This window comes from Mustela lutreola, chromosome 2 (assembly GCF_030435805.1).
Source record: "Mustela lutreola isolate mMusLut2 chromosome 2, mMusLut2.pri, whole genome shotgun sequence".
NCBI classification, from domain to species: Eukaryota; Metazoa; Chordata; class Mammalia; order Carnivora; family Mustelidae; genus Mustela; species Mustela lutreola.
In genome coordinates, this window is record NC_081291.1 from 37,745,762 (window position 1) to 37,771,289 (window position 25,528).

At 39.6% G+C, this 25,528-nt stretch overlaps 1 protein-coding gene across 6 annotated transcripts in view; it reads left to right on the forward strand.

Moving 5' to 3' along the window:
* MITF (melanocyte inducing transcription factor) overlaps positions 1–25,528 on the forward strand; it is a 218,851-nt gene that overhangs the window by 117,201 nt on the left and 76,122 nt on the right. For 2 of the 6 annotated variants that reach the window (XM_059161483.1, XM_059161485.1), the window contains exon 2: positions 15,003–15,249. In XM_059161483.1, the coding sequence (XP_059017466.1) occupies positions 15,003–15,249 (247 nt within the window). Of the gene's footprint in view, positions 1–2,665; positions 2,792–14,999; positions 15,250–25,528 lie in introns of those variants that run through there. The other 4 variants (XM_059161482.1, XM_059161484.1, XM_059161487.1 and 1 more) reach the window with 3 other exon arrangements.

Here is a 25,528-nt window from a genome sequence, read left to right on the forward strand (position 1 = left end):
TATTTAAATACTTATATAAACAGTCAATGGACAGCCTTCTTGGGGTGGTGAATTATCTGGGATGAAAGATAAGTTGATGTCATTGGCTGAACGTGCCAGGGGAGCTTTTGGCGCACCACTTGGTGTCCCTGCTGGAATGGCTGGAATTGATACCATTGGTTTCATGGTCAACACTTGAGAGCCCATGGAGGGTACAGATTTTCCCTGTGTGTAAGCATGTAATAAATCAGGGTTTCAGTTCTAAAAGCTACCCGGTACCTTGTAACTTAATGCAATTTCAAATAGTGCCCAAAGTGAGAGAGAGTCCAATTCAGACTTTTAAAAGATAATCTCTTAAAGGTCCCGATATAGTTGTTTCTTACCCCTTCCTCTTTATTTTCTCTGTCCCCCCCCCCCCCCACTCTGTCCTATTTCCGGTAGTTCTCTAGATCAGTCAGTGTGAATCAAGGATAACAGCCCTAACCACAGTCATAACCCTAAGAGCTTTTTTCTTTTTTTTAATTGAGAGCTTACTATATGCCAAAGACTATGCCAAACACATCACTATATTATCTTCTCCAGTTCTAACAGTAACATTTAAGATAGGCACTTTCCATTCCCCTTCCTCAGGTGAAGAATCTGGGGTACAGGAAGTTTGGTAAATTTGCACAAGGCCACAGAGTTACTAAGTGGTAGAATTTCAGCCTGCATAAGTTGACAGCAGAACCTGGGTCCTTTATTTTTATGCCATTTGTGACTTAGGAGAAGGGAGGTCAGGTAGGTTAGTAAGGGGAATAGTGTAGCCTCTTAGTCATCTCTTTGCTCCCATACCCAGCACAATACCTGGTGTGTAGGAAGTGCTCAGTAACTCTCGTTAATGAATACAGTTATTGCATTAGGAACCTGTATGCCCTACCCTACCCCCTTGTCTTTCTATTTATTGGTCTTTAGTTTTGCCAGTACTTTGTTCACTTTTCTGTACTTCTCTTCACCCTTTGTACCCTCAGGGCTCCCCACCTCCCATGAACTATCATTACCTCCTACCAGGACTATTGCAGTAGCCAATCTTGGCCCTCCTTTAGTTGAGTCTCAAAATAGCAGCTAGAGGGAACTTTCTAAAAACTCATCTCTGGGCCCTTTGTTCTCCTTCATACAGCCTCTCAGTGGTTTTCTGTTCACCTTAAATCAAAATCACCTCCTTCTCCCTGGCCTACCAGATCCTGTGATGGTCTGGCTCTGGTCACGGCATTAGTCTCATGGACACCACCCTTTTCCCTTCTTCTCTGTCCTCCAGCCATAATGGATCATTCTCCTAATTCCCACCTCAGGATTCTTGCATGTATTTATTGTTACTACCGCTCAGAAGACTCTTCTTCCATGTCCTCCTTCCCCCGGCTGGTGCCCCCACTCAGATTTCATTGCAGAGGTCCCTGCCCAAGAGAAGTCTTTTCTGACCCTTGGATTTTAAGCCTTTCTAGATCTCTGTAGCATTTACTACTTGTATCTTTATCTGTTTGCATGATTACTTAATATGTGTCCCACTAATCCATAAACTCCAAGAGTTTACCAAAGCCTGGGACATAGTAGGTGTCCCATAAATATTTATTAAACAAAAGAATGAATGAATGAACAAATGAGCAGACTAAAGAGTCTAAATAGCTTGCTTGAGACTCCTGGCTAGAGATTTCCTATTATTAAAGGGAAGTTAAGACAAAGGTAATTTCATTACATTATGGAATTCAGTTTGATTATGGCTTGTCGAGATTGCATTGTTTTCTAATCATTTACTTTGGAGATAAGCTCTTAGACACAGAGAGGTGAAGTCACTTGTCCTGGGCACACAGCTAGCTCATGTCACATATCTTTGTTCTGACCTTTGAATGATGTGTCAAGAGAAACATACATATTTTCATAACTCTACAGGACATCTTTGGTGTGCTGAGTCTGTAGGAGCTCCATCAATATTTGATAATATTGATGTTGTCATGTTGGAATTTTTAAAGTGTTGTCGGAGAACATGTGTTGTTATTTTTTTTCTTCTTGTACACCGGTGTGTCCAGAATTAATTGGGTGACAATCTAAGAGCACACAGATATACGGCCTAAAGATGTGTCCATCCTAGAAGACAGTGCCCACAGTTAGAAGCAGCCTGCATTTGGTTCCTAGTAGGACAGGGCAGGGACCCCCCTCATATTCTTGGGGTCCAAGAGTGAGGAATGCTGACTGGATCTCTAGTCTGCCAGCAGGAGAGCATGGCCAATTACCAGCTGCAGTTCCAAAAATGTCTCAGATCGCCCAGACTGAAAAGGGACACAAGCGATCTCACAGCCCTCCTAGATTCTGGGACTGTATTAAGTGTTAAAAATTCACCGGGATGTGAAATTACCTCCCTTTCAAGTTCTCTACTAAGGCACAGCCGCTGCAAGCCTCCACCAGCACCTGTGCTGGGGAGGGCTAAGTGAGCATCCTGAGGTGCTCGCCTGACTGCTGGGGTGAATTGCAGGCCTCCTGGGTCCCTGCATCGCCCCCCGTGCAGGGGTGAAGCAGCAGTTTTGTCCTGCAGGTACAGTAGGTACTGGATTAAACAGGTCTGCTCTTGCAGACAGAGACCAGGCACCGTTCTAGCACGAGCTGTGTTTGGATTGGAGTTTCCAGGGCCTTATCAGGAGCCACCCCTAGTGACACAGCCGGTGCCAGAACTAACTTTGACTTTCACTCCTCGCCAAGGGCTTGCAGAACACCTTAAAGGAAAAAAGATGGAGGCGCTTAGAGTTCAGATGTTCATGCCTTGCTCCTTTGAAAGCTTATATCTGTAAGTGAAGTTTTATTCTGGAAATAATCCCGGGACCACTTAACAGGAGCGATTTTTTTTTTTTTTTTTTTTTTTTTTTAAGGGGGAGGATAGAGAACGGAAAGGTTTTATTGGGAGTTAAAAATACTGGAACTGTTACTTTGTGACTGTGGCTTTAATCAGCTTCAGCTGTAGCCTCTAGTATGTGGCTATGACAAGGATAACAACTAATTTGTCCAAGGGGGTGGGGGTGGCGGATCAAAATGCTGGCCTCTTAGCTTTGTCTTCTTGTTTAAAATTGAATGTTGATCTTAAATTAATAATGCCAAAAAAATGACCGCTTGAAAAATCTGAGAACAGAGCTTGATTTATGATTATGGGGTAGATTACAGCTCAGCTTCGTCATGAATAAAAAAGGGTTCTCTTCAGGAAAACGAGTGTGCTTAGCAATAACATTTGTCAGAATTGTCCTATTGCAAACACTTCGGATTTTTTGCTTTCTCTCTCTTTCTCGTTTTTTTACCTAACTGTGGAATAATAGCAGTTGCATTTATAAATAATCTTGTTTGCATTTCTGTATATTGATTTTTTTTTTTCCTCTTTGAGAGAAAAACAAAACATCCAAACATCAGAATCATCTGCCTGGCATATCAATGTAGAACAAGTTTGCGATGGGCAGTTTCAAAGAAATACTTAAAAAGAGAAAGACTAAATAGATGATAGCTGCCCCCCCCACCTTAACATTTACTTTCAGTGTTAGGTGATAAGATTTGGAAACAATACTAAAAGCTGTGTCCCTCAGTGAATAGGCATTCAAGCAAATCAACTTATGCAAAAGCCACCTCTGGAGCTTAATAATTATTTACTGAACGTTCCTGGGTCATGAGAGAGGTTCTGATTAAGTCAGAAAAGCATTATGTTCAGCAGCTTGTGAAGGTGTGTTTAAAGACGGCAAGAATCATGGAAAAATACTAAATGTAGCAGAACTATTTTTAGAATTTGATTCTTAAAAAATGAATTCCCACAAATTCAAGCGCCGTTGAAGTTCCTAATGTTCAGTACGTAGATCTTTAGAAGTTCTCAGAGTAGCTTTTTAAATGATTTCTAATTTCTTATGCTATTTTGGCTGTACTGAGTTTGTTTTCATTGATACTGTTTTCATTCTATAGGTCATTGAAACAGTTTAAATACTTACCTCTCTAAAATGATAGAGCATTTTACGAACACAGTTTGTGTATTTTAATTATGTATTCAAAATGCCATTATCCTAGAAAGGTTATAAGTTTCTGCTTCGCAAACCAGATAATAGTTAAGGAGATGATGGCTGCTCTGTTTGATTCATACCCAAGAATGTATCTGTAACTTACTAATGTTTTAAATATTAATTTTATGCAAATTAATGGATGGCATGAATGGATAAAACATGCCGTTCTGATGCAGCCTAAGGACAGTAATGATGTCACCCTTGAAATTACACCAGTTAATTCTTAATTTGAACTTCTTTTGCTTAATTGATTCTGAATTTCTTTCTTTGGTTAAAGGAAATACTCTTCATAGGAGCAGGCTTCCCTTCTAAATTCCCAGAAGGAAGTTCTTAGCACACGTCTTTGACAGAACTCTTCACTGAGCTGTTGCCTGTTAACTTCTTTGTTCCTGTTCTTTTAGGAAGGGCACTCCCTGTGAATTAATTGTTTCCTTTGTACTTTCCTCTAGGAAAGCAGAGGAGCACTATAGCAGAAGGCAACATTCTAAGAGTTCTGGCTTCCTAGAAAATAACTTGTTAGTTTTCACTAGTGTTGAGATGTTAAGAAGATGCTCAGAGGATCCTAAATGAAGAATTAGAACATAGTGTCATATAATGTCTACTTCTTGTCCATGGTGTGCCGGCCACCATTCTAAGTATCTTACCTGTACTAAAGCATTTAATTTTTATATTTGCTCTGTGACAAAGGTGCTTTTTTCTACTTCCATTTTGCAGATGAGAAAATTGAGGTTTGGTCAGATAAAAAATCCTACCCAAGTCATATACCTGAGAAATAATAGAGCCAGCTTTTCAACCTTCGGTGTTCTGACTCCAGGACTTATGCTTGTCTCTGTTATGATGCTCTGTGGATTTTCATTTAAGATCCTGAATGCATGATGTTTGTTTCTCTGCCTTTTTATTGAGTGGGCCTCTCCAATGCACACATTCCTGAATTATTCCAACGGTTACTCATTTGAGCTTTGGGAGGGCACAGTTCCTCCACTGCTACAGTATTTGTCTATCAGATATATTTCCTTATATCCAATTCACTATTGATTATAATTAGAAGGCATCTATTTGGGGAAAAGATCTACTAAATATATACATTGATTATGAAATCCATCCTAAATTGAGAAATCTTAAAATATAGAGGGAAAGTTTGTCTTAGAATTTAGGAAATATAGTAGCTCCCTAGAGCCCAGAGCTCTTTGGAAGAATGTTTCTCTGTCACTGGGTGATTCAAGCAAAATGGTTTGATGAAAGGTCTTCCAACACTAAGATTCTAATATCTGATTTTAATAGAGGTGGGGTATTTATTAGGATAGAAACACTGCATTTATTCATTGAACAGATATTTATTTGAGCCTACTGGGTGCCAAGTAGTCCTCTGGGTGCTGGGGAAGGTATATGTGAATGAAATATAAAAAAAATCCTGTCCTTATGGAGACCAGGTCATGAAGGACGATGCACATTTAAGCTCCATTCTTAAGTCTGGGCCTCATCCTTACAGTCCAGAGTGGCTGCTGGACTCTAGTCATTACAGCTGAAGTCCAGGAGATATGATGGTAGAACTTAGGCATGAAGCTAATCAAGCTCCTGAAAATCTGGGGAATGTCATGAATAGCAGCGTACTAGCTAAAATGAAAAGAAAATAGGAAAATGAATATTGGGTTGTTTGAGTTGTAGATTTTAGGCTGAAATTTTATCTTTTTCAGAATGACTGATATTTTTCCAAAGTGTCACAAAAACCAACTGTGGTATCCAGGGCACATCAAACTGGTTTAATAAAAATGGAGATTGACTAGTCTTTGCAAGTCAGTGTCCAGTGTTCAGGGTTTTCAGGGCTTCAAGGACCATTTCATTCAGATGCTCAATGTCATCCTTCTTGTTCTCCGTCCTCTGCTGCTTCTTTCAGTTTACATTACTGTTTCACCTAGTCTGGCTTTCTTTTCAGTTGGCCCAGGAAATTGCAGACTTAATATCCCACCATCTTTCCAAATCTTTGTTTTTTTTTTTTTTTTTTCCAGGTTTTGTACATTTATTCCTCTAATAACAAAATCATACAAAGCCAAGGCAGCTACAGAACCCCATGGACCCTGACCAGTGGCTCGCAGGCTTCCTCGAGGCTCAGTGTGGACAGGGGTGCAATGCAGCCAAGCCCCCGCCCTCCAAATCTTTGTATAAGGAGAGTTCTTTTACCCCAGTAACTGTAGTCAAAGGTGTAGGGCTGCCTCCTACTTGACCATCTTGGAGCACAAGCCCATTCGGTGGATATGCTCATTGGCTAATCTTGGGTTGTGTTTCTATGTCTGGTCTGGGGTTAGTAGCACATCATAACCTCATGAGCTGAAAGTGAGGAGCCTGGTCCTTCAAGGTGAAATCAAGGTGCTTTACCAAAGAAGTGGGGCAGGATGCTAGGCTGCTCCTGAGGCCATTATTTGTACTTTGTTTTGATTTCCACACCGTTTTGTGACCTTTGCATCTTGGTAGTAGCTACGTCCAAACATGCATCAAGAGAGTTCTTCATTTTGAAACATTGTAGGTACATTATCCTGTCATGTCATACAAATTACTTACACCTTAGAGGGGATGAGTTTTTCAGAGCATTTTAAAACATGGCAGCTGTGTGTGAATGGGCTTCCATAGTTGGACAGAGTAAGTGAGAATTCTAGAATGTGGTCTAGTGGAAGGAAGCTTGATGTGAAAGAAAGCAAGCTCGAGTGTGGGGCATCTTAACTTTACTGGCTTTAAAACCTTTTGATGGCCTGGCTCTCAGAGGCAATTCCTGAAGGGAACTGAGTGTGAAGATTATGCCAGCCCATAGTGGCATCTGTGGAAAACAGAGAACATTTGTGGTCATAAAATGAGGAAATGGCATGCTTGTATCATTCAATGTCATCTTTTAGTTAGAGTGTATAGAACTGAGAAACTCTGGGAGTGGGGAAAATAATCAACTTAAAAAAAAGTCTGATGATGAAAATTGCCTATAAGAACATTGGTCGTATGTTACAGAAGTCTCTTGAACATTTTTGGTCATCCTTCCTAGTTAAAATTTTTCAAGTGAACTCTCAACATACTTTTATTTTATTTATAAATTATAAACATGTTTATAATGTTTATATATTATACACATTACTTTATGTTACATTATATTATAATTACATTATATGATATGTACAAAAGTAGAAAATAAAAATGAAGGTTAAAATATATGTAAAGAAATGTTCTAATATTTTCTTTCTGAGCCCCAGAATACCATTTTTTGAACCTTCTTTTGAAGAATATTGATATACTGGGAGTCTTCTTAGGGTTCTCTTTCATTTTGACCTAATCAATTACGGAGATTATCTTTCCTGATACTGGAGGTCCAGCTTTAAGAATATTAATTCTGAATAGATGCAGAGAGTCTCCAGTTTTTAACCAACGAATTAGGGCTTAGGTTTGGAAAAGTCAAGATTTCAGACTTTTTTTTTTAAAGATTTTATTTATTTATTTGACAGAGAGATCACAAGTAGGCAGAGAGGCAGGCAGAGAAAGAGGAGGAAGCAGGCTCCCCGCTGAGCAGAGAGCCCGATGGGGGGCTCGATCCCAGGACCCTGGGATCATGACCTGAGCCGAAGGCAGAGGCTTTAACCCACTGAGCCACCCAGGCACCCCAAGATTTCAGATTTTAACTTACATGGGATTAGTGGTGATTCTTTTAGGATGTTCTCTTCCTTTCGTACAATGAAAGGTGCAGAGCTTCAAAGCATAGGAGTGCTGTCCACTTAGGACACCATCATCTCCCTCCTGTCTAGCAGAACCTGACCTTTGGGAAGCATCCAAGTATTTGGTGAAGGAAAGGAGAGGAGAAAGACAAGCTGTACTTTGCAGTCCTTTTTCTTTTCTCTGTGCCAGAAACTCTGTGCCAGAGTTCTTGGTAGTATGTATTATCTGAGCTGGTAATGTTACCAGAAACATTTTGGCAGGTTTTCATTTTTTTTTTTCCTTGACCATTAAAACCCAGAGTTGATGATGACAGAAGTCCAGAAGATCCCCGTATTTGAAGCCGAACTATGAAATCTAGTACTCTGACATGTACAAGGTACAAAATCTTTCCTTACGGGCACTTGGTTCTACCATGAGTGGTGAAAAGGTCATCCTTATATTCACAGTGCGATTACTTGAGAAGGAATGGGAAGGTTCAGATAATGGGAAGGCTGATCATTTGGAAGTATCGAATACCTAGACTGCCACTTAAAAAGATAAATCCACTGACCAACTCTTGCTTCAGTGGTTTCTGCACTTGGAGGCACTCACACAAGATTCTTAATCATTTCTTTTTGCTGACAGAACCAACTGATTTGGGGGGGCACTTTCTGTAAATTCAGCCTTTTGGTTCCTTTTTCTTAGGATAACATAGTTGTGTTGTAACCATAAAGATCCACTGGCACTTTTTGGATGGATGTTTTTATTTGTTTGGTTTTATAGCCCATTTGGCAGGAGAGAGTAGCCCCCATTTCCTTCCATTCCTCGTGTTGGAATCAGGGTAATAAAGACTTCAGAGTTCTTGGCAGGCTTGCTGGAGGTAGGGGATGGCATGAATTTCCTCAGATGTGGAAGAAAGTGTTTTCATCTAAGAATACAAGGTGTGAGCTTCAGGGCCTACTGAACTCCTTAGGTATTAATTTACTCTTAGTTTCTGAACATGGTCAGGCATCAGAGTCAGCTGCAAAATTTTTATAGACATATTGATCCCTGAGCCTCATCTTACCTGAAATCAGAATTTCTAGAGATGGAGACTGGAATGGCATTCTCAGCTGATTTTTTTGGCAGCCACTCTTACATGGAAACTCTGGTGCCTTAACCTGATTTTGACCTGGCATTCTCACTTGTGTGCCTTCTTGTGTCTCCACTGTGTATTTGAACCTCAGCCATTGTGCCTTCCTGAACATCGTTACATTATACTCCAAGTGTACAGGCAAATGCTAGGCTTTGAGCTCTGTTAACTTAATGATTATACTGAAGATTAATTTTCCCTGGAGGAAAACGCTAGAATTTTTACTTTATATCTCAGGGGAGAATTGCAGGATAAATAATCTCCCTCCACCCCTGAAAAACTTTGTCCTGTTCTCTGAATTAAATAGGGATTCCCTAAATCTTAAGAGGGAAATCTGCTGTCATCCGAACTTGAATATAGGCTTATACAAAATTGCTTTTAAAAAAAGATTTTATTTTTATTTATTTATTTGAGAGAGAGAGGGAATGAGAGAGAGAACGCATGAGAGGAGGAAGGTCAGAGGGAGAAGAATACTCCCTGCTGAGCAGGGAGCCCGAGGCGGGTCTTCATCCTGGGACTCCAGGATCATGACCGAAGCCAAAGGCAGTTGTTCAACCAACTGAGCTACCCAGGCGTCCCACAAAATTGTTTCTTTGCATCAAAAAAGAAGTAGCAAGTTCATGGTTTGCTATTTCTTCTACTATTAATTTTTTAACTCTGTTCCAGTTTAATGGACTCTGTTCCAGTCATGCTAATTTTGTTTACATCTGTCATAGATTTTAATCCTCATCACAACGCTGATAGGCAGGTGTATTAAACAGTCTTCATAAATAAGGAAAACTGAAGCTCAAAGGGATTGACCGAGTTGGCCATGGTCACAGATTCATAAGTGGCAGAGCTGGACTCTGCCTGAGGAATTGAAGAGAGGAAACACAGGAAAAAGTATGTCGTCTCCTTCAGCCCAGAGACTACATTGCAACTGACATCTGGTTTCCTACCTTGGATAATAAACCATGTTATGGAGACCAAGCTGAACCATAAGGCCTATTAAAGGGATATTGGCATCACTGTCAAAGATGAAGCGTGGCTGGGTCAATGTCATTTGGATCTCAAGGAATTTCTTTTTTTTTCTTTTAATATTTTATTTATTTATTTGACAGAGAGAGGGAGAAAGATCACAAGTAGGCAGAGAGGCAGGCAGAGAGAGAGAGGGAAGCAGGCTCCCTGCTGAGCAGAGAGCCTAATGCAGGACTCCATCCCAGGACCCTGAGATCATGACCTGAGCTGAAGGCAAAGGCTTTAACCCACTGAGCCATCCAGGTGCCCTCTCATGGAATTTCTGGTATATTTAAGAATTTAATGAAAGCCATGGAATTGACTGTATGAATTAAGGAATTTACAAAACATTTTGGACCACATATCCAATGTCTACACCATCCCAGAGAAGGGGGGAGCTTTGAAGGTTTAAATACAAATTCAGCCATAGAAGTGGGAACTCAGGTCACGTGTGTGGATGGATGCTGTCTTGTGGACTTTAACGTTGGTGACATTGGCACACTCAGTCATAGCCGTGCATTAGGGAGGGGGGCTTGGAGAGGGTCAGAGCAGTGGAATGGCTCAGGGACCATCCGGCTGCTCTGCAGTGACTGAGCTAGAACTTGGGTCCAGTTGATAGTCCTCCTCCTTGAATCCCGTTGAGAAATTCGCAGCTCTTGGGAAGTTGTGTGTCAGGCTTCACTGCTTCAGGGAAATGCTAGTAACGGCGTTTGCCTCTCTTTCCCTTGGCTGTGAAAGGGTGATTTCTTAGAGTGATCCACCTTCCCAGGTGGAACTATTTAAGAGTCAGACAATCTGGATAACTGATTTAATTTTAGGGCATCTCAGAAAAATGTTTGTGACCGTGGCTTTAAACAGTGTGAGGTTAGAAACCAGGTATCCCCAGCATAGAGTGCTCTGTTCCCCTGGCACAGAGGGAACACTCCCTGAGTAGTTGTTGAATAAATGACCTTTACATAATCTGATTAAAAGGCATCAGACTCACTGAATTAGGATTACCAATGCAGATTGAGCCCCAGATGAGTGCAGTTAGCTTTTAAATTCATCTGGACGACTCTCCTTGCTTATCTTTAATGACGAAAGCATCAGGTCCTCATTTTAAACATAAGCTTTTGTAGCCACGTGTGATGTTCTCACATAAGCCGCGACTTTGAGTTTAAAACCTGATGCTCCTTTGTCTTGCTCCCACTTTGAGGGGTAGATATCTTCATTTTTGTCTATGATTGCTGATTTAATTAATTCTAAGAGACAAAGGTCTTTAAAAAATGTCAAATAAAGCTGAGGATCTGGAGTCATCTTTAACAATCTAGAAAGACCCTGCAGGGAAAGACCCTGCAGGGAGTGTGTGCAGTGAAGTGACTACAGTCTTCCTTTTGCATTTTTTTTTTTTTTAGAAAATTTATTAAAATAATTTCAATTAGCCAAGCTCTGCTACATTTTCCTTATTGGACTTTCAATTTATTTATAGGGGTATACTGTATAAATATGCATTTTTTTTTTCTGATAGGGTATCTCAGCAAATGCTTTAAATGATATTGTTGGGAACGTAAAGTCTGAAGCCTTACTGTGGTTGATAACTGGTAATTTTAATTTAAGATGTCTCAAGAATGCTTTACTGTTAATTGAAAGGATTTTTTCCCCCAGTATCACAGCCAATGGCTTGTCTTGAGCAGCTAATTAGTGCGATTATTCCACAGCTGCATTTGCTACAGCACAAAGGTTTGCTCCTGTTTTTATCAAAAGGATCAGTCTCTCTGGGAATGTTTTAACCTGACAGGCTTTGAATAGTAAGGCTGTTATTTATTTATTTATTTTTTAAGAGCTGTTCTCCCTTCTTCCCCCACCACCTTCCTTTTCTCGTTCAAGAAGCTGCATTTGAGCTTTGAACACACACTAAAAAATGTGAAAATACCTTTGCTTTTTATGCTCTTCTAAATAGAGCCTTACCTGGTGAATAGATTATTTTGAGTAACGTCTAGGTGTTCCTACTGTGTGGATGAGTACATGATATTAAAATAAGTGGGGTATTCACATTGTTTAATCTGTGCGCGTCTATAGGAAACTGTAAAGGACAGAGGATTTAAGTCTTCTGGAATGCTGAAGATCTCCAGGAGAACCAAGCCACTGATACTCTCAGCACTTTCTCTTCCTACTGTCAAAATACAGTCTGTGATGGACCCTGTCTCTTTTCCTTCAGGCAACGGGTGACTTTGATTATCAAGTCATTCCTTCATGTTCGTAATTTAGTTCATGTTCCTCGCGTTTTTAAATTAGAGACATATATTCTGCCATTGAGAAAAATATTTCGGCTTTTTTATAATTTAGGGGGGAGTAGAAAGAGAAAGAAAGCAGAAAAAAAAAAAGAATAGAAAAGAAAAAGAAAGAAAGAAAATAAGAAAGAAAAGAAAGAAATTAACCTCTAGTTTTACTTTCCATCTGACAGCTAAGATCACCCTGATACAGTCCCTACTAGGCATGTCTATTTGTGTACATACATACACACACTTTACTTATTTTAAATTAAAACATAAATACTCTTTTGATTGCTACTTTTTATTTTATCCTTATTACCTACTTTTCTTACTTTGCTCTGTAGTTGTGCATTTTTTTAAAATAGTATGATATCAAATTCATGTATTAACAACTTAGTTTTTTAAAACCAGGTTTATGCTGAAATCTCATAAATAGCTTTATTTTTTCCCCAGTTTTATTGAGGTATAATTGACAAAAGCTATATATATATATTTAAGGTGTATAACGTGATGACTGGATACATGTGTATACACTGTGATATGATTACAGTCAAGCTAATTAATACATCCATCATGTAGTTACTATTTCTTTTCTTTTTCTTTTTTCTTTTTTTTTTGCTATGAGTAAGGCCACTCCTATAGCGAATTTCAAGTGTGCAGTAAGTATTGTTACTGTAGTTGCCTTGATGAACATTGGATCCCTAGAACCTGACCTCATAACTAAAAGTTTGTGCCTTTTGACCAGGCTCTCCCCTAATAATTTATGTAGTCATTCTCATATGAGGGGGAAGATTTAGGAGGCTCAGAATTTTTTTTTTAAGATTTTATGTGTTTATTTGACAGAAATTATAAGTAGGCAGAGAGGCAGGCAGAGAGAGAGGAGGAATCAGGCTCCCTGCCGGGCAGAGATCTCAGTGTTGGGCTCAATCCCAGGACCCTGGGATCATGACCTGAGTCGGAGGCAGAGGTTTTAACCCACTGAGCCACCCAGGTGCCCCAAGGTTCAGAATATTTTGCAATGTGTAAATAGCTTTGCAATGTCAAGTTTTCCACATTTTGAATTATGTTCTTAGGAAAACTGTCCATCAATGAAATTTCTGAGTTAGATTGTCTGAACAATATTAACGCTTTTTGATAAAGTTGTTTTTCTTTTGCTTTTCTTAATATGCCTTAAAGGATTGTGCCAGCAATGGCTCAGACTAGCATTATTGGTATACTTACTCTGGTAGTGAACATTTTTTTTTTTTTTTAAATTGGGTCATACCGTGAATATTTTTTTTTGCAGCTGACTTTTCTAAGTTCATTATATTGCGTAGATTTAATTATAACTGTAAACATATTATTTCTTCAGCATTTTGAATGGTTGGATAGTACTACCTTATTTGATACTATCATAATTCCCTGAATTGATTTCCTATGGTGAGTAGTAAGTTAACTGCTAGTATAATTTTTACCATGTAGTTTTCTGGAACCGTGTGAGAGAGAAACACAAACATCTCATCTGTTAGCATGTTTTGCTACCTGCAGAATTTGAAGGTTCTTGTCTTTAAGGAGTTCGTGAGGACGGCCAATGGCTTAAAGGCTTTATTTTGTCTTTTGTTGGAGGGTAAAGACCATACTGAGCTTTATACTCAAGGAAGGAAGCTAAAGCCTTTCATATTTCCCTTGATGAGCGACTTCCTTGAGAGTGAATATTTTCTCAAATGTTACTGTTTTTCCGATTCTAGGTATCAAGGTTTTGCACTGTTTGCCCTAAGCAGAGATTTTTTTTTTTTTAAAGAAAACCAAATTGCTGGAAATAAATAATCAATGAAAAAATTCTATCTAGTAATAATAGCAAGGACAAACCTTTATTGAAGTAGTACTACATGGCCCTCATTGTGCATTATTTTACTGAATTGTCTCCAAATCCTGAAGAGGTAGGACATAAAATACAAGGAATGTAACCGAAGTTTTTAAAACCCCCTCTCTCTCTCTGATAAATGAATAAATGTGTGAAAAAACTATTATTATCCCTCTTTTCCAGATAAGGTAACTAAGGCAGAGGGAGGTTGAATAAACTTGTTGATGCTGTAAAGCTGGCAAGATAAGCAGTCGCAACCCATATTTAGGAAAATTAGGAGCTCTTTTCTTCCTAACTTAAGACTAGTGTTTAAGCTTTTTCTGTAATTTTGGAGAGAGTGAGCACCAAAACCATCAGAAGTAGGCCGCATGGGGATCTCACAGACATGTGTAGGGGAGAGCTTGCCAAGATGAATCAGGAGAAAAGACCGTACAAAGAACACCAGCCGGAGAACTGTGTTGTCAAACCAGCCTGTCCTCTGCCCCCTCCCCGAAGCCTGAAGTGAGCCCAGGGTTAACCTTCCTGGTCCAAATGATTCCTTTGTGAATGGTTTTTACTTCCCATTTCCTCACAGAATCTCCCCATGACAAAGTTCACCTTTTCTTGAAATTATTCCACGTTAGTAAACATCTTCGACATCTTCAAGGAATTTAGATAATGTGTAGGAGTAGTTATTTGGTTAGAGTCAGTTACGAAAAAGCAAATCAAGCAATTTATTTTTAAATGTGGAAATCTGGGTGCCATTAAGACGCACTGCTTCTTGGCACTTCATATGGCGGCGCTATATTTGGTGGTGATGAGTAGTATGTGGTATAAAATGTTAAAAAAAAATTAAGCTGCATGATAAAAATGCCTAGATGCAATCAAGCTGCCTTATTTTAATTCAACTCCTAATGACTTAAATCCTGTCACCTCTTGATTTTCAATTATGTGGAGTACCATTCTGCGACTTGATTATATTCACACAGGATCATTTCATAGTTTGGTGCAATTTAGGATCCCCCCTAAAATGCCGATGAAAGGTCTCATTAGGAAACTAAATGTTGTGCTTTTTGTTTTTTTTGGTTTTCCCACAGCAGTTCCGAGGAGCATCCTGGGGCCTCCAAGCCTCCGATAAGCTCCTCCAGTATGACATCACGCATCTTGCTACGCCAGCAACTCATGCGTGAGCAAATGCAGGAGCAGGAGCGCAGGGAGCAGCAGCAGAAGCTGCAGGCGGCCCAGTTCATGCAACAGAGAGTGCCTGTGAGTCAGACCCCAGCCATAAACGTCAGCGTGCCCACCACCCTTCCCTCCGCCACCCAGGTGCCGATGGAAGTCCTCAAGGTACGTGAGCGTCACTCTTGTCGGTTGGGCCAACCCCTCTTCCAGACCAACATTGTCCATTTCCTAGGTGTTTTATTTATCTGAGTGTGTTTTTGGTCAGATTAACCCATCTGAATCCTGTTTGTCTTGTCAATGCCAACTCTACTGACGCTACCTGGCTTTGCATGTTCGAGGAAGGGCGCAGAGTAAATGCGAATGGAGTAGTAGCCCTCACTAAGCGGGGGGGGGGGGGGGGGGGAGTCGATGTTGCATGAGAAACAGCAGGTAGGAATAGGCATCGGTTGTAATGATACCTTTCCATTTTTTCGTTGGGAGAATTTCAAAATGTACATGTTACCTGAAATGAATCTCATCTAATAATGTATTTTTCCCCCCTCCATACATTCCATGGCGAGCCTTTTAATTTTCTTCTTTATTTAGTAAGTGAGCTTGGCTGTAGAATCTGACTGGTTTAGAAAGTCTCTTCTGGGATAAAACTGTAGGAGCGCTTTCTTCACTTTAATAACCAGAATGCATAATCCTTTAACTGAAGTGGTCTGTTTGGGGCCTCTTTGATTTCCTGCTAGAGTAGAAACTGCAGGAGCTTGTTAACATCATTCTATCAGGGACATATAGCTTCCTAATTACTGGGGAAAACTGTAACAAGTCTAAGAATAGAATTCCATCTCACACATGCCCTCCACCTCACGTTGGCCACGCTCCTTGTTTAAAGATAAACATTCCAACTCTTAAATATGAGGCAAGGAAAGCTAAAAGGGAACTAGTAAGGGAACTTCCTTACTTAAAAGAACATTTGTTAAACCCATTCACCCAATTGATTCATTCGAAAGAGTCCCAAGTGTTAGTGTTCATTAAACAATGTGAACTTTGCACTCTGGTGATTCATTGTTGGTCTTCGCACTCATTCGTGTGCTCAGATAAAAAACATCTCCCACTATTTAACGTTTACAATGAAAGTAAATAGAGGGGTGATGTGTTATAACTGGAAGCAATATATCATTCTTCCCAGGAAGTAGCAAAGATTCTTGAAAAACAAATTTAAAGTCAATTGTTTTTTATTTGCAAAGACCCTATTAAGATGTAGTGATGAAATAATGAAGCTCTTTCATGAAGAAAACAAGCAGAAATTTGGTGAGGGCAAAAGAGATCCAAACAGTTGAGCATAAAATATTACTCTGATGTAGTTGAAGTTCTAGATATTGCCGCAATTAATGGCTATTTTGTTCCCCTCCCTGCTGCCCCCATAAAGACAAATTTTCTTTTGGGACTAGACTATACATTAAATCTTTCCGTTCTGCTTGGGTGAAAATTGACAAAAACTAAGGTTTCATTATTAAGATTTACGTTGTCTGGTGTTCACAGGAATCACAATTGTTTTGTCTATGTCTTTTAAAGTTAGATGAATTTAAAGTTATATGAATTAAATTATAATCAAATGTGGAGAAATATGTCTGTTTTATTCACCGTAATAGTCTACTTTTTAAATCTGAAGGATACATAGTAGAAGAGATGACATGGATTTGTGCTAGTAGTGGTTTGTGTCCAATTCAAAGGTAATGTTTCGTATTGTATTAAAGTATATTACTTGCAAACAGTATTTCTATTCAGGCAATTACATGTGATGGTGCGGAAATCACCCATATGCAAATACATTGAAATACCGTTTTTGTATCTTCTTAAAAATGAACATCATTCCTAAATGTTTCTATTACTTAAAATGTTGTTTTGAAAATGCTTAGAATGAAAACCTATACTATGTGGTTTGTATAATACACCCATTTTTCCTTATATGTTGCTGTGTCCTGGTAACGGTGACTGGTAACGGTGACTGGAGCTACAACCTTCAAGTTAGGTATCACAGAAAAATGCCAAAGTTGAAGCACAAATAAAGTTATTACAAGTAGAAGTCCCAATGTAACTAAAAATGAGCAATTGGTATAACTGTGTTTCAGGTTGGATATAGTTTCTTTGACTTGTACATTTTTATATTTCAGTGTGTAGTATAAAGTAGTGATACCATATTTTAAAAAGTTGGGTTAGCACTGCGGATGGGTTTGATAGTTATTTAGACAAATTGTAGTGCCCTTTGATAAAAGACCAAGTAAAATATGTAATTGCCTATGAAATGACATTCTAAGAAATTCAAAAAATATTTTTGAGGATGGTAGTATGTAAGGGATGGCCCCAGATACTTGAGGATTTGTTACTTAAAAATAGTTTACGTATTTTCAAAACTTTTATATATGAAAATATTATTATGAAAGATTTACTATAGAAAGGTAAGTGAGAGAAATGTTTTTTTTTCTTTTCTCTCGTATGGTTTTTAAAATCATAAGCATAGTTTTGTAAAGTTAAATGGTTAACTTAACTAAAAACAGTTAATTTTTTCAGACTTGGACTCTTTCTACAAATATACATTTTTAAGGAATGAGTAATAGCAAGTCTAGTAATTGAGTGCATTATCGTACAGATTATGTTGAACAAATATTTTTTCATAGTGTAGCCTCAATAAATTCTTCATTAAACTTTTAAGATTTAAATTGTCAAAACAGAACATACCTGCTTCTCAGTGGAGGTCGATGTGTATACTCAGCTGTGGTTACAAGTGCTAGAGAATCCTGGTTAAATCTCCCCATCTCCTACTGGTTTTCGAGAACTTGATGGAAGATCACACACACAAACTCATTACCAACACTTTACTATCAGTGGGTTGAATGATTTTTGAAAAGCTAACTTCATGTTTTCAGATTAATTCCTTTTTTTGGCAGAGTTAGGCTTAAAAAAAAATGGAGCTTTATAAAGCATGTTTAAAAATTGTTGACAGCTTCCTATAAACTTAGGTCCAGTCTTTGGAATTCAGATTAGAGGTTGGAAATACGCATTACTACTTATTCCTCACATTTTCACCATTTAGTCTGTAAATTCACAAAGCTTTGTAGGATTAGCTTCTTGTTTCTATATTTATTTAATTACTTCTTACTGACTCTCATGGTGGGTAATATGGACTGATCAGTCTTACTGCTGTGTATTTAAATATTAGCTATATCGTCTGGGTTTCTTAAAAACAACCTGACTCAATTGGGTATTATAATTAAGGATGCTTTTTATCATAAATTAACGAACACTTAGTGTACATAATGCGTTGTTCATCACAGCGAACACACCTCATATTTCAAATTATGAATTGACAAAAAAAAATCATTAAGGACCATTAGTGGAAGCAGTTTCTTCCACAGGTGGGTTTTGTTGACATGGGAGTCATGCATATCTTAGTTTTGCAATTTGATCTGGCTTCTTTCAAACAAAAGCAGAGGAACCAGGGGTGGACTCTGCAGACGCATGTCAGGTCTCATAGTTAAAGAGGCATCATAGTACCACGCACTGTGTTAAGATCTGCACACACCAGGCATGTGTTCTCACTGTCCCATCTGTAACACGGACTGATTGGAGGAGCGCCTGGTTGCCCTGACCTTGGATTGGCAAGTTCATCAGAAATTTTCTCTTCATTCCCTCCCACAAGAAGGGCTCTGACAGCTCATACCTTGAAAACATTATAGTTTGAAGACATTTCTCTGTTCAGAATTGTGTAGGGAATCACCAAGGTTTTCCCTTCCTTCCTCTATCCCTTTCTTCTCTTCACCTTGGAATTTAAAAATTCAAAGATTTAGGATATTTTAAGTCATTTGCAAGCCTATATTTTTAAAATTTTTTTCCCTTTTTAAACTCTCAGATAATCCAAGAAGTTGAGCAGATTGCTGCAAAATTTGAAATGGTGCTTGGTGTCCCGTGAAACGTACAAGCAGTTTACCAGGGGCTGCTACATTGTCAACTCAATTTACTTTGGCATTTATTTGGTTGTGTAATAATGTGGCATCCTGTTTCGATAGTTAGTCTGGTAGGTCAGGATGGAAGTCTGCTTCCTTGTCACCTTGCTCTACACCGAGATTCCATGAGATTTCACTAGTCAGGGAAAGGTGTGTGACTTATCTGCTGGCCTTTTGTCCATAACTTACGAAGAAGACCTGATGTAGCATTTTTAAGGCGTTGCTTCTCCTTTAGGTGAATACAGAAACATGAAAAAGGATATGTAGAGTTCCTGGGGGTTGGTGGGTTACAGATTAGCAAAAGGGACTATTTCCATACTCCACTATGCATGTAAATTTTGTTCCTGATTTATTGAGCCGGGAATACAGAACCTTATGAGCATGATGGTGGCTACAAGAAGCAGGAACAGGTGCGGGGGTCTCAGATAGGCTCACATTGTTCCTCTTAGTTACGAAATCTGTTGCTACAGGTGCTTTCCCCAAAAGAAAGGACATCTGAGAATTCTGTTACCATAGTCTGGGCCATCACATATTTATTCTTGTTCATCTGTGGTCCATCATGTATTTTTGTCACTAGATGGTGTGCCATAGACATTCTGTGAGCCCGATTTCAGAACTGTTTATAAACTTTGGAGTCCTTTCATTTTTGGATCAGACTTGGTATCCTTCTTTGTTGGGGGGACAAGCAGATTCCAGGTTCCAACAAGTTCTCATCCTCCCAGAGACCTCATTTCCCTATGGGGTCTTTGAGTCTTCTGTTTGTATCATTTTGATATGCTCATCGTGACACATAAGGTAAATTTTTTTCTCTTCAAAACTCATTTTTATTGATTTTTAAAAATCATAGACCACGTTTGTTAACATGGAACCAATTTTAACAGCGGGGAAGAAAAATCCAGCTGGAAACTCTCCCTTCTTTCCTCCCTCTCATCGCTTGCATCCCTCAAGCTCCCTGGAAGGAGCTGCTCTTAGCAGTTTAGGGTACGACCTCCCTGACCACTGCTGTTTTCCCAGCCCACAGTTGCCTTTCGTGGGAGCGAGGGCTGAAGAAATATATTAGGCAGTTTTGATCTGTAGTTGTAAATCCTGCCTTTCTCTTTGTTCACATTTATAAACAGAACAAAAGAAACAGAGTTTCTTCTGGGATTCTCTCTACTTTGAGACTCTTGCTTCAAACTTTTCTTCCTAAAGCAGAGTGGGGACTTCTTCCTCTGTGCTGGGAAGCAGTTAGATTGGTTCCGGGGACGCAGGTGTGTGCTAGCTTCCATGGGCACTGACTGACAGACTGTTTGCCTCCCATGCTGCCTTACAAACCCCTGTGGGTAAGAATTTAGTCATCTCGGGACTGGCGCAGGGAGCGGCTCCATTGGCTTCTCTTAGATTGGTAAAATCAAACTTAACACGGTAAGTAGTGTAAGAATACCTATAAATGTACATTGATTGATTTTAGATACTGTTTTCTGTCTGCACTGCTTTCAGTGACTAGGAACCAGTGATGATATGCTGACTGAAGAGCGTCATCTCTGCTCAGCTTTGTAGGCTTCGTCCGCTTAAATGGGCGGGCCCATGGGGAGCCACTACCTAAAACAAAATATTTAGTCTTTACACAGCTGAGTGTATGAATTAATTCCACTTTTCTGAAAACATTGAAACATCAGCTCTAATCACCTGTTCACTTGGTAATATTAGCACAGAATGTAAGTAGTTTCTCTTCCTGTGACCACAAGGCCCTTTTTATGTGACTGAGGAAACAGTAGAATCTGGGTGATTTGATTTCCTTAAGTTGTAGATGGGTCAGATACACTCAGTGGACACCTGGACCATGCAGGTTTGGGAGGGACACCTTCTCTTTAGGCACAAAGATCTTTGTCATCTTGAGCTACCAAAGTCCTCTTGTAGGTTTGTGTGCACAGGTGCCTGCTCAGCTCCTTCTCTTTCTGCTGTTGTAAGAAGCCATGCTGACAGGTGTGTGTCTGTTCATTGACACAGTTCTCCTCATTCAGGACTAGTGGAGGCTAGGGTAGCATCTTATGGAGAATAGTGATGTAGGGGTCTAGGAGTGGGGTCTGAATATTGAAGTAGGCTTTTAAAATTTGGCTCTGTAGAGTGTGTGCTGCCAACAAGAATGATATTGTCCCCAGTTGGACAAGGGACCAATTTTGGTCTTTGGAAGGCAAAAAATCATAGATGTTACAGTGGTTTGGGCTTCTAAGGAGCCTTCGTATACCAAGTTTAGGTGCCTCTTAAAATTTCATGGGTGTGGGATTTAGGAGAGGCAATTTGGGGGAAAAAAAAATGCCTAAAAAGTCTCCTTGTGGGGCGCCTGGGTGGCTCAGTGGGTTAAAGCCGCTGCCTTCGGCTCAGGTCATGATCTCAGGGTCCTGGGATCGAGTCCCGCATCGGGCTCTCTGCTCAGCAGGGAGCCTGCTTCCTTCTCTCTCTCTCTCTCTCTCTGCCTGCCTCTCAGTGTACTTGTAATTTCTCTCTGTCAAATAAATAAATGAAATCTTTAAAAAAAAAAAAAAAAAAAGTCTCCTTGCTGTGGAGGTGGTGGTGGTGATGATGAAAAAAAGTCTTGAGAAATATGCCCATAGAGTGCTCAGCACTTTCCTCAATTCCTCTCTTTGTTTAGAGAACACTTAGCAAGGCTCTTGTCGGTGGGACTCCGACATTCCAGCCAGTCTGTGTCTCCCTAGGAGGGCAGTTAGGGTGTTGGTCATGGTTGGCATGTCCAGCTCCGGGCAGTTAGCATTCGCATCCCCATGTCACAGATGTGGGAACTGAGGCAAAGGGTAAGCAGCTCATCCAAAGTCGAGGAAGCAGGTGGTACAGTCAGGAAACGAACCTGCTCAGTTAGCACTCCATGGCTCAGGTTGTTTAACCACTAGTGGTAGTACCTCTCTTAGAGTAAATGGCCTGGGAAGCTTCAGGAGGGAGAAGTAGTATTGTTACTCTCTAGAGTGACATCGTAGCCTAAGGCCTGCAGCAGATGTTTGTTGCACAGCTTCAGGCCACAGATTAAAATTTTAATAAGAATTATTGGTGGAGGGGTGCCCGGCCAGTAGGGGTACCAGCCAGTACAGCGTTGGTAGAGCATGCATCTCTTGATCTCTTGGGTTCGTGAGTTCGAGCCTCACACTGAGGGTAGAGTTTACTTAATAAAATAAATAAATAAGTAAATAAAAAAGAATGACTGGTGTAAATGCAGTACTAGCTAAAGTAACTTGGAGGAGGAAAGACAGTGACTATGCAGACATCGATTATTGGCTGGTAGGCTAAATACGTCCTATTCTATATCTGATTTATTCCTCTAGCAACCCTACGGGCTTGATGGGGTAAGCCCTGTCTTCCAGATGAGGAAACTGAGGCACTCTTGTCATGCAGGCTCCACACCCTACCCTGTTACTTATAACCATATCCCCTGTGGTTTTCTACAGAGTTCAAGGACATACTGTAAATATTTCTAAGGAATCCCCAGTAACAGAGTGTGTTAGCACAAAGTGGGAGGTTAGAGAGAAACTATAGAGGAATTTTATAGGTTTAATGGAAGGATACATGATCTGAAGCATTTAGGTTTATGGGGCCATCTATATTGAATAATTAGAGTGGATCCATGAGTCTCCATGATTTGCCAGATAAAAGATCGGAATATGTTCTTACTTCATAAAAGACCACCTGGCCACAGTGACCACAGTGGCAATTTTTGGTTTAGTTATAGTATCATTATTGATTAATGTAGCACTACAGTGAAAGTTTCTGTGACAGCATCCAGAAATCGTAACTCAGGATCGCTTATGTTCTAAGGATCCTGTTGGCTCAGGCTGTCCCAATTCATGTCCTTTATAGCTGTGTACATTTTAGTAATGTATTTGTTTTGCAGCAAATTGCTTTTGAAACACTGATTTCAATGCACTCACACACATCTTTTAATAGGAATCTTTTCCTAATAAAACAAGATGGGATCAGGAGGGAGACAAACCATAAGAGACTTTTAATCTCACAAAACAAACTGAGGGTTGCCTGGGGGAGTGGGATAGGGAGAGGGTGGCTGGGTGATGGACATTGGGGAGGGTATGTGCTGTGGTGAGTGCTGTGAAGTGTGTAAACCTGGCAATTCACAGACCTGTACCCCTGTGGCTAATAATACATTATATGTTAATAAAAAATAAAAATAAAATAGGAATCTTTTCCTACAATTATGGTTGCATTATTGTTTTCTTACCCTGCCCCCCTGCAGTATTAATAGCTTTTGCTATATTTTAGCACCTAAAACTGGAGCTTCAATTCTGATTGCTTTTCTGTTGGCTTTCAAGCAGATTTTAAGTGAATAGTGTCAGCTGTAATAATTCTTACATCACTCTACAGAAAGGTCACAAGTCCTCTTCATGAATGTTTCCTACTCATTCCCAACAATGAGGGGAAGGGCTTCGATTTGAAAGACCACCTTCTATAAATATGCCCTTGAACAACAGAGATTGTGGACACGAGTAAGCACAATCTAATTTTACTATTGCCCTACTAAAATAAGTGGGTGGGACCTGTGTTTAAAATTATGTAAATCAGCACTGTGGCTTTATGCAAGGGTATAACTGCAATCAGGACTAGAATATTAGCTCTTGTCCTGAATATGTCTCTTTTTATTGAGTTCTTTGGATATCACCTTGAACTTTAAGGACACTGTAGTTCCTGACAATATCCTAGTCTTTCAGACCTTGTTTATGAAGTTGGATGTTTTGCATATTAATTTATAATTTTGCACAAATGAGATGACTCAAAACTGGAGCATATAAAGCAGATGAAGTTGGAGGCTGCCAGAGATTTATTTTGTGAAAAAGAATCATTTTAACCATTCTTTTAAAAACTAATGTTTTAGTAAAGGGTCTGGATGAATCTGTACCAGATGTACAGATGTACAGATGTACAAATGTACAAGCGTACACCTCTGGAACAGGTTTTGGGATTGGAGGTGGTGGTGGTGAGAGGCTCTATTTTTTTTTTATTAGAAGAATGTGTGCATATATTCTTAATGTAAAGTGAGTATCTCCAGTGCCTTTTATTCAGGATTCTTGACAAAGTTCTCTTCGCCCACAGCTTTCCGAGCAGTAGAGTTGGTCTGTCAAGTGAGTTGGCTAGACTTCCACACATCGCACACCTCTCATGGCCTTTCCCGCAGGAGAGATCGCAAGGTGTACAGGTCCTGGAAATTAAACATGAAGAAAAGGATTTGAATCACCAGGTTGTGAATAATTTTCAAAAGTAGTTAAGAGGCCCAACATGAAAAGTGAAATTCAGATTTCTGCTACCTTATCACCAGGCATAGCTTTGTTGTAATCTCCCCTGTTGGCCCTGAGTTTTGTATAATTAAAATTTAGGAGCTAGAAATTTTGTTGAGACTTAATTAGAAGCGACAAACCAGAGACATTCCTGCTGGTTAGGAAGGGCTTAAGAAATTCTTATTGGCTAAATTACAAATATGTAACATTTTTTTCTGAGCACTGCATGGTAGTTCAGACTGCCTAAAGGTGACAAGATTAGCTCTGTTTTTCTAGTGAAGTAGTAAAAATTAGATTAATAAGTACCAGGCAAAGAACCTTTTCTTTCTTTCTTTTTTTTTTTTGAAAGAAATCTTACCTTGAGTACTTCTGGCTGTGGAGATCGGTGCCTTAATTAGCCACATGTTCTTTTTACCTCCTGGGAAATAAGTATGGGATAAAACTGGGGATCAAGACGTAGACGCACATTGACTTAGCACACGCCGCTAAGTAATTCATCAAGGAATGTTGGTAATTAGTCCTGGTCTTTCAACTCTTGGCTTATTTCATAAAACCAGTTGATTTAAAATAATGCCTGCTGATTTATTACCAACACGTTTCAAGCCTGAGAGTTGGCTCTTAAACAAAAGTGATATTGTGCAGTGATGGAAATGCGCCCTCTTGTTTTTGTGTTTTTACAAATTCTGAAGGGCCATTTATAGGCCTCTGTTAACTTTGTTGTGTTTGCTTTTGCCCCATTCAGCATTTTACTGGGTTTTCTTTTGTCTCTTGGTGAAGAGAAAGGGGGAGCAAATTAGGGAAAAAAAAAAAAAATTCCAGGCTCTTGGAGGTCTTGGATGTGAGGTGCTTGTCAAAGTGTATTGGCTCAGTGTGGTTTGATGGAATTTAATTGGAATCCCTCGTCTGGTAAGATGGGCTGTAGTAATGGCCTTTGCTCCTCCTGCATTGTTAAGTGTTTGGTGATATTTATGACAGGCAGGTTAATCTGAAAAGATGGCATTTATGAGAAGTACAGCACCTTGTGACTTCAGCCCTGTAGTCTTGGGATCCATACAATGTAGTAAATTACTATTTGGGAGCTAAGTTTCCATTCGTGCTGACTGCTCTGCTCCTTCATGCTTTGGGATGCGATCATAATCAGCTTCCCTGTTGAAAACCTAGGATTAGCTTGGCTCCAACACT